The 14,361-nt window shown below is 45.7% G+C and overlaps 1 protein-coding gene across 1 annotated transcript in view; it reads right to left on the bottom strand.

The window, feature by feature from the left end:
- BFSP2 (beaded filament structural protein 2) overlaps window positions 1-14,361 on the bottom strand; it is a 37,114-nt gene that overhangs the window by 3,179 nt on the left and 19,574 nt on the right. The window contains exons 4-5 of the mRNA XM_078664439.1: window positions 5,017-5,178; window positions 2,831-2,959 (exon numbers count right to left, since the gene is read on the bottom strand). Coding sequence (XP_078520565.1) covers window positions 2,831-2,959; window positions 5,017-5,178 — 291 coding nt within the window. The remainder of the gene's footprint in view (window positions 1-2,830; window positions 2,960-5,016; window positions 5,179-14,361) is intronic.

Here is a 14,361-nt window from a genome sequence, read left to right as displayed (position 1 = left end):
ATGCATTTGGCTAGACCAGTCTTATCTGCATATACATTTGGGTTAGAGCAGTCTTATCCGCTGTCGAAACAGAAGTTGAATTTGTAAACAAGTCACTGTGAGCGATGTTCACCAGACCATTTTCCACATATAGCAATCCAGGCAATGCACCCCTTTGACTACTCTGTGTTTATCTAGCTTCATATCCACAGTGTCAGGAGTGCACATTTAACCAAATCAGAGATATTTGTGAGCCCCAAGTCTTAGTGCATTATACATTTGCTAGGGATGTGGGTGCGCAACGTAAGGATCTCTTTTCCTCTATTTAGATTGGCAACAACATTTGCATATTCCCACAATCCGATTCAAAGCGTATTGTTGCCGCAGAGTTGGCTTTGTAGGTTTTTAACATGAAGTAAATCAATTTATACCCCACAAATGTGTTAACCCCATTATTGATCCATTACTTTCTGCCCTAAGGCAGGCCATTCTAGTTGAGACTTTAAGGGAGTGCCCAAATATGGGACTACTGTACTTAATCCAAGTTTCCATTCCAAAACAAGTATATGGTTCTCATCTTCATCATTCTCTTTATCACACATATCATGCCTGATTTGTATATATTCTGTTCACAGATCTATGAAGTCCATATCACTAACCTTTTGGTTGCGCCCTCTAAAAGTGTGCAGAGATAGGATCGCGTCAGTTGTGTATTACAATAGAGGTACACATTGTTTACCGATGCTGGAGAATCATATCCAAGCTGCAGCACTTGAGCCTCCAAATCATTAGTTTACACCTACAACCATTCATAAGATTTGTGTTTCAAAGCTTCCCAGCAACCTCACTCGATTAGTAAATAATTGTGGAAGTTGGAGTTCCTCTAGTTATCTTCGCCTGAATTTAAAACTAAGGACAAATCATCTCGCTTGATTCATGTTTCAACTTGAGCATCCACACTTGAAAATGTTGATCAAAATGGATGTCAGCGTGAGATCAATGGCGCGGTTAATGGAGCCGAATTTAAAGACCGCACAAAAACAACCAAACCTCCTCTACGCATATTGATGCTGTAAAGTTTGCGCCTAACTTGTTTTACTGAGCAGCCGTTATCTAACAGCAAAGGCATAGGTCTGTTTATTAAAATAAATTTGCCTACTCACAAAGAAATTTTGGAGTCCATAAGGTGGTACTCCTCAAGTACTCTTTTACATACTCCTTCATGCCTTTGTGAATAGACCCCAAAACATCGGAAATAGGAATATTAAAGGATTATTCACACAAATAGAAAGACTGTTCCTTCTTCGCACTTCTACTAATTGACAATTGGACATTTTTAGGCTGATTCAGATGGGCATGAAAAATATGTAAATGAATACTCCTGTAGTACTATGTCCAGTACTCATAAATACTTTTGTAAATTAGCCTTGATTTGCAAAGACCCATATGTTCTGCAACACAGGAAGAATCTTCATCATCACTGTCACATATGCAGAAATGGTTAAAACAACATAAGAGTGGGGCGATTCGAAACAATATAGAACTTTATATCCAGGATATCTCCTGATCAGGGACAAGACCATGTCTCCAGTATCTCGGCTCAGTGCAATGGCTCATGTGGTAGTTTTTTGGAAACCTCTAAGGTATGAATATATTTTCATGCCACAATCTCGTCACTGGCATTACCCCAGGCTTCTTCTTCTGCAACTGCACAAGAGCACACCGAGAGAAGCCGGGGAAGAGGAGGACACTGAGGCACAAAAAAACCCAGATTTATGGGGAAACCAAAGTGGGGAACCCCTCCCTGATATCAAAAACCCTGGGTTGTAGCCGGTGTAGAGGAAAATCACCCACTAAAACTGAAAGGGAGAAATGCGGGGGCTCCACCATAGCAAAAATGGTTCGGCAAGGATTTCAGACAGGGCACTGGGGATCACCTGAAAACAAACCAATACAAAACGGAAATGAAGTTCGTATTATCCCGAAGAAGTGGGGCTGCACCGTGGAGATAGGCCACAAAACAAATCTTATCACTATTTCCAGATCATTGTTCAAATACACAAAACATGGTGGAAAATGGGACCAGGTAATTACAGGGCTAGCTCACTTTAACATTCAATTGCCAAAGTTTCTGGTAATGTAAGACTTGCAGAGATCCAGGCTTGGCAACAGCACAGGTGAAGATTGACCAAGGGCACTGACGGAGGTTTTGTGGATGGATCAACACAATAGAAACAGGCAGTTATTACAACCATGGTGCCAATTCCATTCCAGGTGAAAACTCCGAAGGTAGGCGGTGTTGCCTATGGATTCATTGCCTACTTTGCACTATTTGTCCTCTAGTTTGAAGCAGGTAGTCACGCGTCTGCTGACTGCCATGCAGAACAAAAGCAGAGAGCTCTCCACAAAGCGACAGGGGGCACCATCTGACAGCAGCTCTGAGGAACATGTCTGAACCAACCAGTAATACATTAAGAGGTTTGCAGAGACAGGCTCAGGTGATGGATACTGGGACTTACCAACAAACGTCCAGTCACATGACCACAAGGGAGCAAATCGTGGCTACCATAGTCATGGGGTAACATGTTGTAGGCACTTCACTGCTGTAGCTGACAATAATCAACAAGGTAAGCAGTCGCAGGACGTTAACATGCCTCCCTGAATGCCCCACCTAGGGGTAGGAACGAATAAACACTAAAATGCAATACAAATACACTATTTGCAGGGTGGAGGCTAGAGGCGAATGGATCAGAAGAATTTGCATTGCTGAAGGAAGTGACTAGAGAGACTCAGTGCGTGAGATTTGACTCCTGCCTGACACTCCAATAACCTGGAGTCGAACATTGCTTACCAAGCTTCTCAAGGACTCGGTCTCTGCCTGGAGGCTTTGTATCTTACACGCGGTGCCGCGGAACTCCTCCCGCAGGACCTCAACCTGCTCCTCCTCCTGGCTCCGCGCGGCAGGTACAACATCTGACTCCTGTGGATACAAACAGGTACAAGGTGTAAATAATGCCATGACAATGTCTTTGTGGAATATAATGATCATGCTGTTGGTGACTTACAAGGGTCAGAATATCGTCTTTCATCAAAGTGTTACAGTTTTTCACATTATGATTGATGTAGTAGTGTGAGAGTTGTAGAATGATCGTACAAAAACATCAGTATGGTTTTCAATATTTCAATATCATATAAGTGTTAAGAAGAAATTGCTAAAAAGTAACATAAATGGAAAATATTGTTCGACCGAGCGTGTAGATGTTTTTAATTATTCATTTTTTGAAAATGTGCGATAGTACTTGGAGGTAAATATTTACTATTGTGCCCAATCTAATGTTGATTTTTTTTTTCTAGATTCACGAGTTATGTTAAAAATATTTATAGAGAGTTTATTCATCATAGATTTCTTGGCACTAGACCACTAAACTATAGAAAGCAATAAACTGACAAGAATCTTTAAGGCCTGGCAGATTAACTAGGTTTTCAAAGATCCCCCTAAAGGGGCTACATTAGCTTATGATATGTAAATCTGTTGGTTAAAGAATTCCAGAGTCTGGCCGAGCACACAGAGGAGCTATGTCCTCCTATCCTGCTTTTGTTGAACTTGGAAGTGAATAATACTTGTACGAAAGGTTAGCTGGGTCTGGTGGCTCAGTGGACTAATGTGTCTACTGCAGGGGGCTGTCTTTGACCTCATGGTCACAGGTTCAAATCCTGGTGGGTCCACTCAGCCTTTCATCCATCTGAGGTCGATAAAATGAGTACCATTGAGTTGGCTAACAACAAACATCTGTTATTCAGTGCCAAGATACCCATAGTGGTGAAAGTGCACTTTACAAATACACATGTTATGTTATCAGTTAAGAGATACATAGACAATACAGAGAGCCTTAAACTGAGTCACTAAGGCTGTTGATAAATGTGGTGCTAGGCATGAGATATTCTGGGGGCTCCAGCGACCAAGATGCCCAATAACGTAGAGTTTGTGAGGCAGGTAAATTAGAATTATAAAATATAGGGAATGGACATTATCAAGGCAGGACCCAATAAGGGCAATTTGCAATGGTCTTTCAGGGATAGTAAGATTTTCCTTAAAGGTTTGAGGTCGAAGGCACAGCTGGAAACAACTGAGGCAACTAGGTCAGCAATAAGCAGTTCAGGGTCCATTTTTACTTCTAGACTTTTTAGAGATTTTATTGAGGAAGGAAGATCTCCCATCTCAGGTGACAAGTGGGTATCAAACCAGAAACTACGTTTCTCATTTACCACTAGCACTTCCATTTTCCTGGGTATAGTTTAAGCCACTTCCCACCCAAGTCCAAATGAATGTCATACAATGCTGGAAGGACTGCCTTGATGTTAGTTCCCCTTCAAGGTTTTTACTATCGATTGCGTACAATGTACACGCCAAAGATGACGAGGCAGGAGAGAGAAGAGATTTCCAGCCCCTCCATATTTTAATGACAATTCCACAAATGAGTGGGTTAATCCTGACCTGGTCTCCTACCAGACTCTGATCATTTAAAACTGCGAGTAGACCATAGTTAGTACTATGAGCAGGTGAAGAGCCTGCTTGGGTTCTCTGCAAGACTGTAGTTCCTTGAAGTTGTATGCATACATGTTTAACTTGCTATGTAGATTTCGAGTAGTTAGCATGTTTTGCACTCCAGTTGCCAGACCTGGAAAAGGAAACTGAAGTGGGGCCCCTTAAGGACAAGAACCAGCTTCAACATTTGAAATAAAATGTTCTGAATGCAGAATTGTATTTAATGGAAATCCCCCACGGTTTGTATTTAAAACACTGTGATTCACTTGTGGTATCCATCATAGGCCCTGAAAGGGCTGGATCCAAACTAACTTTTCAGGATACCCACATGGGATACACTTACACACAATTAACCTAATAACAACATTTTGAATTTATTAATTTGCTATCTTGAACATCTGGCCCGGATCCTGCTCTCATGGACCTATCATGGACACCCATGTGGGACGCCAACAGATGCTGGCCGGTCAGAGACAGCAGCCTGCGCTTACCTTGGCCTGCAGGAAGGTTACGGTCTCGGCGCGGTTCTTCTCTATGTCCTTCTCCCAGTGGATCCGTATTGTCTCCAGGATGTCGTCCAGCCCTGTCCCAATGGGGGTGTTCACTTCTTCCAGTTGAGATCCAGCGAGCTGTTTGTACAGCATCTTCACATCCTGCAAGAAACATGCCCATGTGATCTCACTACCACTGTGAGTGTGGTGAAGAAATATCCACAAGTGCACTGACATGTGTCACGTTGTAGCCTTAGATGAGCCCTACCAAATGTCAACAGGGTGTTCGGCCAACTTCAGAAATCCTTTCTGAGTTTTCATCAGGAATTGTTTTCAACTCTGGCCAAGGGACAGCTTTAACTCTTTCTCCAGACTCATTTAATATTAAACTATAAATAAAAAAATAGATACATATATGCATACATAGAAAGAATTTGGGACAGCCTTTCACCTCATTGGCCTGTTCACCTATCATTCACACATTGCCTCTGCCCGCCACAGCATGGGGCAACGGGTCAGCCCACTTCAGCATTGTGAAGGATCAACATAGCCTGATCACACATGTACATCTGCTTTTAAAAAAGTGTGCTTCAGTGCCAGGGTTAGTGGCCAATACCTTATTCATCCTATAATTTTTCTTGAACCTTTCCTCTTTTTCTAGGCATTCTTGTGTCTTTAAATGATGTCTTAAATTAAGTTATGTTAGAGCGGCGATACTGAATGTATGGCCCGGGGGCCGCATGCGGTCCTCCTCACCTTTACGTGTGGCCCTCTGGTCAACCGCTGCTGTTTACTGGACAAAGCACTAACAATAAAAATATGCTAAATAAACGGACAAAGGTTTATTTAAATGTTATGTGACGATAAAGAGAGGAATTAACTAGGGAGCCCTGCACCACTTAACTTCAGGAGTACCTTCATTTACAAGGAAATCTTACAGCATGTGTGTAAGAATTCGATATAGTCTCTTCAAAATTCAAGAAGTGTACTTCATCAACATGCAGAAACTTTCACCTTACTAAATCAGATTCTATCAGTGTATTGAGAAGTATTTTTTTTTTAAAGTTTCAAGTTTTCAAACATGAATTTAGAAACATTGACGCTTCACCACCATCCTGGCAACAATGCCAACAATGAACTCCGAGGCAAGTCAGTTGTTATGTGCACCCTTTGGGTAGCTGGGGTGGGTTTGCTATCAGGGCCAGTCTGGGGGTAAACTACCATTCCGACTGGCCATAGCGGGCACCGGGAATTTTCCCAGGTGGGCCGCCAGGTTAGGGGGCGATTTTATTACAGGGCCATTTTTGCAGCGCACCTGCAATACCGCCTGCTGTAACGAAATCGGCCAAAACTGGCTGTGGCAAACAGCTCGGCCGCACCCCCAAGCCCCGGTGGGCCAGCTGAGCACTTTGCCAGGGCCGGTTTTGGTTCTCAGTCCGTCCCTGTTTGCTATCATACATGGAGAGGTTTTTATACAGCACACATTCTGAAGTCATGCATTTTGAGGTCATCTTATTTGTGAAAATGAAGGAAAAGGAGGGAAAGTTAAATGAAACAATTGCCCAGGATCACACAATTTAGTCAAGTGGGAAAGCCAGGATTGTTCCCGGGTTATCTGTTTCCACATTGTGCAATTCAATTCAGCCAGTAGATGTACATGCTTCGCTTCCCCTACACCCACCCTATCCCCCCCAACCAACGACCCGACCACCCCCTGCTGGTAACTGTGCAGCCCTCGGTCACACTACCGACCAACCGTTTTGGCTCCTGTAATAATGTTTGCGAATACCCATGCTTTAGAGCAAATAGATGTGCTTTCTTTGTGCTAATACAATTACATTTTCCTGTGTTAAGCATTACATCTTAAAGAATTTCTATCTCTGTTCTAAGTGCACGAGCCTGTTAGGAAGCACCCATAATGTTATGTTAAAATTCTTTGCGATGGTTAAATATTTTTACATTTCCAATTTGTATTGCTTGTGTTTGCCCACTACTTGTATGCGGTGGCATATTTTCGGTTTTTAGTTCGGTCTTTTTATTTTTGTCGCATAAGCCTACAATATATTAAAATACAAGTTTAAATATTGCATTAACTTGCCATAGTCTGGCATATTAGCTTTGCCAGAACTTGCAATGTTTATCTAAAGGCCTTTAATCTTGTTGTGTTTATCCCCTTCACTGCCCTCGTGACACAGGCATACACCATAAAATAGGACTTCCAGCACTCCCTGATGACTTGACGTATTCAAGCCTTGGCAACGTGCCACGAAAGTCAAGCAGAGCGTCTCAGGATGTTTTCACAAAGTCACTGCAAACTTTGGGAACAGTGTCTCACACAGGAGTGACATGAATGGAACAGTGATCGCCGCCATCCTCATGAAAGACGAATAGATGAGGCAGAGCCAGCAACTGGGCACGGGGGTGGAGCAGGGCACGTGCCGGGGGTACACGCGGGTGAACGGCGTCCAACCACTTTTTTCACAGGGTGGACGCCGTCCACACTGCCAACAAGTTGGGCCCCACTGAAAAAGATGCTGAATTCGTCCTGGTGTAATTTCTAAACACCGGGACACATTGAGCAGCGCCTGCAAGTTGTTGTCTGCTTTCGATCCGCTACAACGTGCAGGTGGGGACGGAATGGGGCTGTCTCATTTCTGACTCCTGCTTAAGGGTGGGCGTAATTCGCGAAGTAGCGCTACGGGAAGCTACGCGAAGTGCACTTCGCACTACGCGAACTTCACGTAGCACTACGCGAGCTGCGTAGTAGCATGTTCGCACTGTGCAAGATGCGTTTTCAATGATTGCACAGTGCGGACAAGCATCCGGCACTGTGCAAGCATTGAAAACGGCATCTTGCACAGTGCGAGCTGTAGTTTTCTGCTGCTCGAGGAGATTATTACTCGAGCGGCAGCTTTCTCAACGCGAACAGGTAGTTTCTCATTGAGAGCGGTCGCGAGCATGCGCAACCACTCACAATGAGAAACCTGACCTCCTCGCGTTGAGAATCTCGCCGGGATGTCATTTTACTTGCTTGCGGTCGCGAATATGACGTTCAGGACCGCGAACAAGCAAAAAATGAGCGCTGCACTACGCTACGCTGCACTACGCATGTTCGCACTGTGCTACGTGCCGCTCGCGTAGTGCGAAGTTGCAAAAACTTCGCAAACTCCGCGAGCGGAGCGTAGTGCTTTGCCCAGGGGCCCATAACGAAGGCCGAAACTGAGGGGTCATCAGGCCTCCTTTTGTTCAAGTCTTCTGGCTGGCAGCAGTCAGCCACCTCACACCTAATGTAAATGCAGCAGAGGGGAAACAAAGGCTCACACCTTGTTAGCGCTTCACACATACTTGAGAGGCAACTTTTCACTTTGTTCAGTCCCTGTTTACAAGAAATGCAAGCACTGTAAGAATGTCAGATGTGATGGTCTTACACAGTATTGCACAAAATAAATAGCATTTATATAGTGCTTACTACCCCTGCGGAGGTGGTGTATTAATTTAAGTATCACTTTTTTACTTGTAAAGCACTATGGCTAGAGGAAGCTTTACACTGACAAAAGGCAACATTGTTTTATGTGTAGTCTACAAAAGAGTGAATCTTCTGCCTAAATCAGGAGGGTTTGCAAGCATATTCGAACTGTGCTCAAATGTACTCATGATACGCCTTCTAAAAATATATATGAGGGCCTAGATTTGATGTCATTTCTTGTGATGCCACTTCCTGTGATGTCACACGCCACGATATCACGCGCCACGATGTCACGTGTTGCAATGTCACTTGCATACTAATTAACTAGGTTAGTCCCCCCACTTCCTTTTATAGGACCTGTGCCCTGGGGTGGAGGTTCCCTTCCCGGGCTTAGCTTAGGCTTCCTTTCAGGTGCCTGCTGGGCTGTTCTGATGACACATTCCTTCCGAGGAATGTGGTAGGTTGGTAGGGTGTAGAGGTGTCTGGTGTTAGCCCCAATATAATTGCACCAGTCAGAGAAGGAATCTAGGATTGTCAACCCTCCCTCCCTGATGTCATGAGACCAAACTGGGCTCCACAACATGCCGACAGGGGGTGGGTCCAATATTAAGAAGCTGGTGAATCTGCCAGGGCAGACTGAGTGGATGCTGACTGCGGCTTGGGAGCTGTGGCAATCAACAAGACAGGGGCAGACGTCAATGAAGCCGTGGGTGAGTGGTTTGACCTTTGACCCTTCCAGGTAGGTCGCTCCCCCTCAGCACAGCACCACCTGTGTGTCCCTGCCCCAGCTGACGCTGCTGAGGAAGTTCGAGGCCCTCCTCCACCCGCATGCTACCACCTGCACATCATCCCTGGTGGCCAGTGGTAGGCCGTAAGTTTGCTCATTCTCCATTGTATTGAATGTATTTTCTTTCATTGATCCTGTTGTAGTGACTGCATTTTCATTGTTGTGTCTGTGACTGCTGTTGTCTGTCTCCCCCGCTGCCTGTACGTGGTCTGTGCCCGTTCTCTCCCTCTGTTCCCCTCGCTGCCCCCAATGTCTCTCTGCCCGGTTTCCCTTCTGCTCCCCTCGCTGCCCCCGTGTCTCTCTGGCCGTTTTGTCCTTCTGCTCCCCTCGCGGCCCCTGTGTCTCTCTGCCCGTTTTTGTCTTCTGTTACTTAGCTGCCCCTGCATTTCTGTGATCTTTTTGCCATCTCGTTTCCCCCCGTTTTTTGTGACCTTTCTGCCCTTTCTTGGGACCTTTCTGCCCTCTATGCCACTCTTTTCCCCCCGTTTTTTTGACCTTTTCTGCCCTTTCTGCCTCTGTACCACTCGTTTCCCCCCATTTTTTGTGACCTTTCTGCCCTTTCTTGTGACCTTTCTGCCTCTGTGCCACTCGTTTCCCCCTGTTATTTTGTGACCTTTCTGCCCTTTCTTGTGACCTCTCTGCCTCTGTGTCACTTATTTCCCCCCGTTTTTTGTCACCTTTCTGCCCTTTCTTGTGACCTTTGTGCCTCTGTGCCACTCTTTTCCCCCCTTTTTTGTGACCTTTCTGCCTTTTCTTGTGACCTTTTTGCCTCTGTGCCACTCGTTTCCCCCCATTTTTTGTGACCTTTCTGGTCCATTTCTTCTCTAGTACCCCAAGGATCCTCCCTCAGCCTGACACTGTTCAACATTTACATGGCCCAGCTCGCACACGCGCCCGACAGCATGACCTCAACATAATCTCCTACGCTGACGACACTCAACTGATCCTCTCCCTCACCAAGGGCCCCATCACTGCCAAAGCCAACCTCCATGAAGGAATGAAGGCCGTCGCCGACTGGATGAAGATCAGCAGTCTGAAGTTGAACTCGGACAAGACGGAGGTCCTCATCCTCGGCTCCAACCCGTCAGCCTGGGACGACTCCTGGTAGCCAACAGCACTGGGGGCAGCCCCTACCCCCACCGACCACGCACGCAACCTGGGAATCATCCTCGACTCAAAGCTCTCATTGACCAAGCAAGTCAATGCCGTCTCCTCCTCCTGCTTCTACACCCTCCGCATGCTCCGCAAGATCTACAGATGGATCGCGACAGATACAAGAAAGACAGTCACCCAGGCCCTCGTCAGCAGCAGACTCGACTATGGAAACGCCCTCTACACGGGAGCCCCGACCAAGCTCATCAATCGACTACAACGCATCCAAAACGCCTCGGCACGACTGATCCTCGATGTACCACGACACGGCCACATCACCCCCCACCTGAGAAACCTGCACTGGCTCCCCGTCAACAAGAGGATATCCTTCACGCTCCTCATCCACGGACACAAGGCATTCCACAAGAGCGGCTCAGCCTACCTCAACAGACGGCTCTCCTTCTACACCCCCAACCGCCAGCTCCACTCCCCCGACCTCACTCTCCACCGTGCCGCGCATCCGAAGAACAACCACCGGCGGGAGATCCTTCTCCCACCTCGCCGCCAAGACATGGAACACCCTCCCACTGAGCCTTCGACAGACCCAAGACCTGCTGATCTTCAGGAGGATACTAAAGACCTGGCTGTTCGATCAGTAGCGGCCCCCACCTCCCCCCCAGCACCTTGAGACCCTCGCGGGTATGTAGTGCGCTTAACAAATGACTGATTGATTGATTGAGTGGTAAGTGGTGGTCATGAGAGTAGAGAGGCGAGACAGCTCTAGATAATAGGGGGCTTATTTACAAGCCCCTTGCACTGCCGGTACGTCACTTTTAAAATGGGAAAAAGTGATGTACCGGTAGTGCAAGGAACTTGTAAATAAGCCCCTAGAAGTTTAGTAGTAAAAGGCTCTTGTGTGTTTGGAATGTGTGCATTTCCATCTATTGATAGTGGACAGTTGACAGGGCCAGACTGGGAATAGCAACCATCCCTGGCCGATTACTGCCTGACCGGCCCTGGGAGCTGGCCGGGGGGATGGGTGCTAGCAAAAAGCACCACTCCCACTTTTGATACTGACTGGGAACAGATATTGCAGCACTGCAAAACCGGCCCTCTGTGACAAAACTGGCCCCCAAAGCCAGAAAAACACCCACACCCCTCATGCACACTGGGGAAATGCCAGATACCCTCTACGTCCAGTCTGGCCCTGACAGTGGAGCATATTCCAGCGATGGGTTGAGTGGCAAACTCAGTGTAGAGTAACCCTGTCCTGACGCCTTTGAGTAAGAAACTTAGAGGTAAAATGCCCTTTTCAGTAATTAGAGAGAAAGTGGGGTTCAGAATGTCTAACTACGGAAAGCTAGGTTCAGAACGTCTGGCCATGGAGAGCTGGGTTCAGATTGACTGGCCATAGAAAGCTGGGTTCAGATTGGCTGGCCATGGAAAGCTGGGTTCAGATGGGCTGGCTATCGAAAGCCTGGCTCATCTTTAAACATGATCAAACTGGCAAATTCCTAATTCGCATGTTTACCTTATCTATAAGCGCCTAGTATATGATACAAAATGTTGCATTGGCCTGTAAGTTAATTGTAACTGGTAATTGTAACTGGTGGACTGCTGCTCCTATTGTACTATCAACTACAGTGACAATGTGAAACATGGCTTCAGGCCTACCACTGTAGCATGGTTATGGCAGTTTAAACACTGCAATTTGACTTTTCAAAATAAACCCTTTGACATAGCAGTTCGAAGTAGAAAACCAGAGTAAAGTTTAACATCCTAATACTGTATCTTGGGAATGGAACTAACTAGAAAAATAATTATTATGGTTCTTAAAAAATCCAATTCCATGGTAAAATCGGTTTTTAATAAATATTAAGGGAAAGCCAGTTTAAGTTCCTGGAGGTTGCATTTGCTCTACTATTTCTGCTAGCCAGTAATTAGCATTTAAATAGAAGTGAAAAAGGTGTGAAATGCTTCCTGGGAGCCAACAATATGATGACCTGAATGGGAAGAAATGACTCCTCTGAACATGGAACAATTTGCAAGGTGGGTCTATGAACATCCTTTTTGACATTGCAGTGTCAATTTCTGCTTGAATGTCATTGCATGATTGGCAGATTTGGATTTTTCACTCTTAACACTGAGAATTCGCTTGAAAAGAAGGGAAACATGATACAAAGGCAATTCTTGTTTTTCAGCTGTCTGGTTGCTAGAAAACCTTGCTTAGCTATACCAGACTTTTGCCTCTGGATTTATTGGGGGTACAATGGCTGCCCCAAACTGGGCCTTTAGTGTTAAAGGTGGGAGAACACTAGGGTTGCCATAGTACACTCTACACACACACAAACACACACAACCAGCCCTTATAGCCCAAGTTTTGTGTGGCCGAAGACATTTGCCATCTTGAAAATGCCCAAAGTGGAAAGAGTTGGCCCCAGGAACTTTTACCCAATTGGCTTGGGGAATGCGCAGGAGTTATTCCCAACCACTAGCTCATACCGCGCATAATTGTGGCATCTCTGGGCACCAACTTCAGAGCACTGCTTGACCTGACGAACATCAGAAGAGGACTGAACCTGCTGTCTGCAACCTGAGAAGAGCCCTAACCAGGACAAAGAAGTGGACACCAAGTGTCATAAGGCTGACCTTCAGATCAAGCTACAGGGGTACACAACAAGCTACAGGAGGCCTTTTCCTGAATCTGCCCAGTGGCAACTAAACCTGGGGGCTTTAGAGGTGTACTCCTGTGGTGGTTTAATACTTAAAGGACTACAATCAGAAGGTACAATCTTTGGCCAGGACTAACCTGGCTGATGCATTCAACTTGTGCTCCATAGCTGTCAGCGTCAAATTGCGCCTAGGTTCAGAAATACTGCGATTATTGACTATCATTGGTACCTTAAGCTTCTTGGCTCCATTCATACTTAAAACTTTTTAAAAATCATGTCTCCAGTTCCCTTTATTGGATGTTTGTCATTTTGGTGTCATTTTGTGTATTAGAAATTAAAATTTGATTGATTTGCATTTTGATTTTTCTACTGTTTGGAACGACAAAACTAATGTACAGATTGCCAGAGGTTAAGCCTGTCTGCTCTGTGCTATAGCTATTAGGGGTTTAAGGTCTGGTTACTTTATTGACCTTGAGGGTTCACTCTCAAAAGGGTTGTGAGTGTTCCTTGAGGTAGGTAGACACCCACCAAAATAATAATCCAATTTCTTAGAATTGGAATTTGGGCAGTTTTTTTGATGATAAGGGAACAGCAATGGGCTATAAACACTGGAATAGGTCAACTGCTGTCAACTTTCCAATGTCTTAATCTACACCCCCTGACTCTCTGGGCCCGATTCACAGAATGAATTTAAGACTAAATCCTAAACTTACTACTATTTGGTATTCACAGAATGCACTTATTACTTTCGGGATTCACAGAATGAACTTACTACTTTCGGGATTCACAGAATGAATTTACTACTTTTGGTATTCACAGAATAGATTTAAGACTACTAACTTTACATCCGCACTCGGGCCGGAAATTCCGGCCCGGAGGTGGAGTTTCCGGATTGGGGGCGGAGTTTCTGACCCAGAGGCGGAGCTTCCGACTTGGGGGCGGAGCTTGCAGCCCAGAGGTGGAGATTTCAGCCTTGGCTAAATCCCCACCTCTGAGCCGGAAGCTCCACCTCCAAGCCGCAAGCTCCGCACCCGGGCCACAAGCTCCACCCCCAAGCAGGAAGCTCCACCTCCGTGCCACAAGCTACGCCCCCAAGCCGGATACTCCGCCTCCGGGCCGGAATTTCCGGCCCGAGTTCGGACGTAAAGTTAGTAGTCTTAAATCTATTCTGTGAATACTGAAAGTAGTAAGTTCACTCTGTGAATCCCGAAAGTAGTAAGTGCATTCTGTGAATATCAAATAGTAGTAAGTTTAGGATTTAGTCTTGAGTTCATTCTGTGAATCGGGTCCTCTGTCTTTCCTCAGATTATGTGGATTGTGCAAAGGAA

Source organism: Lissotriton helveticus, chromosome 10 (assembly GCF_964261635.1).
Source record: "Lissotriton helveticus chromosome 10, aLisHel1.1, whole genome shotgun sequence".
NCBI lineage: Eukaryota > Metazoa > Chordata > Amphibia > Caudata > Salamandridae > Lissotriton > Lissotriton helveticus.
This window is presented reverse-complemented; position numbering and strand designations above follow the sequence as displayed.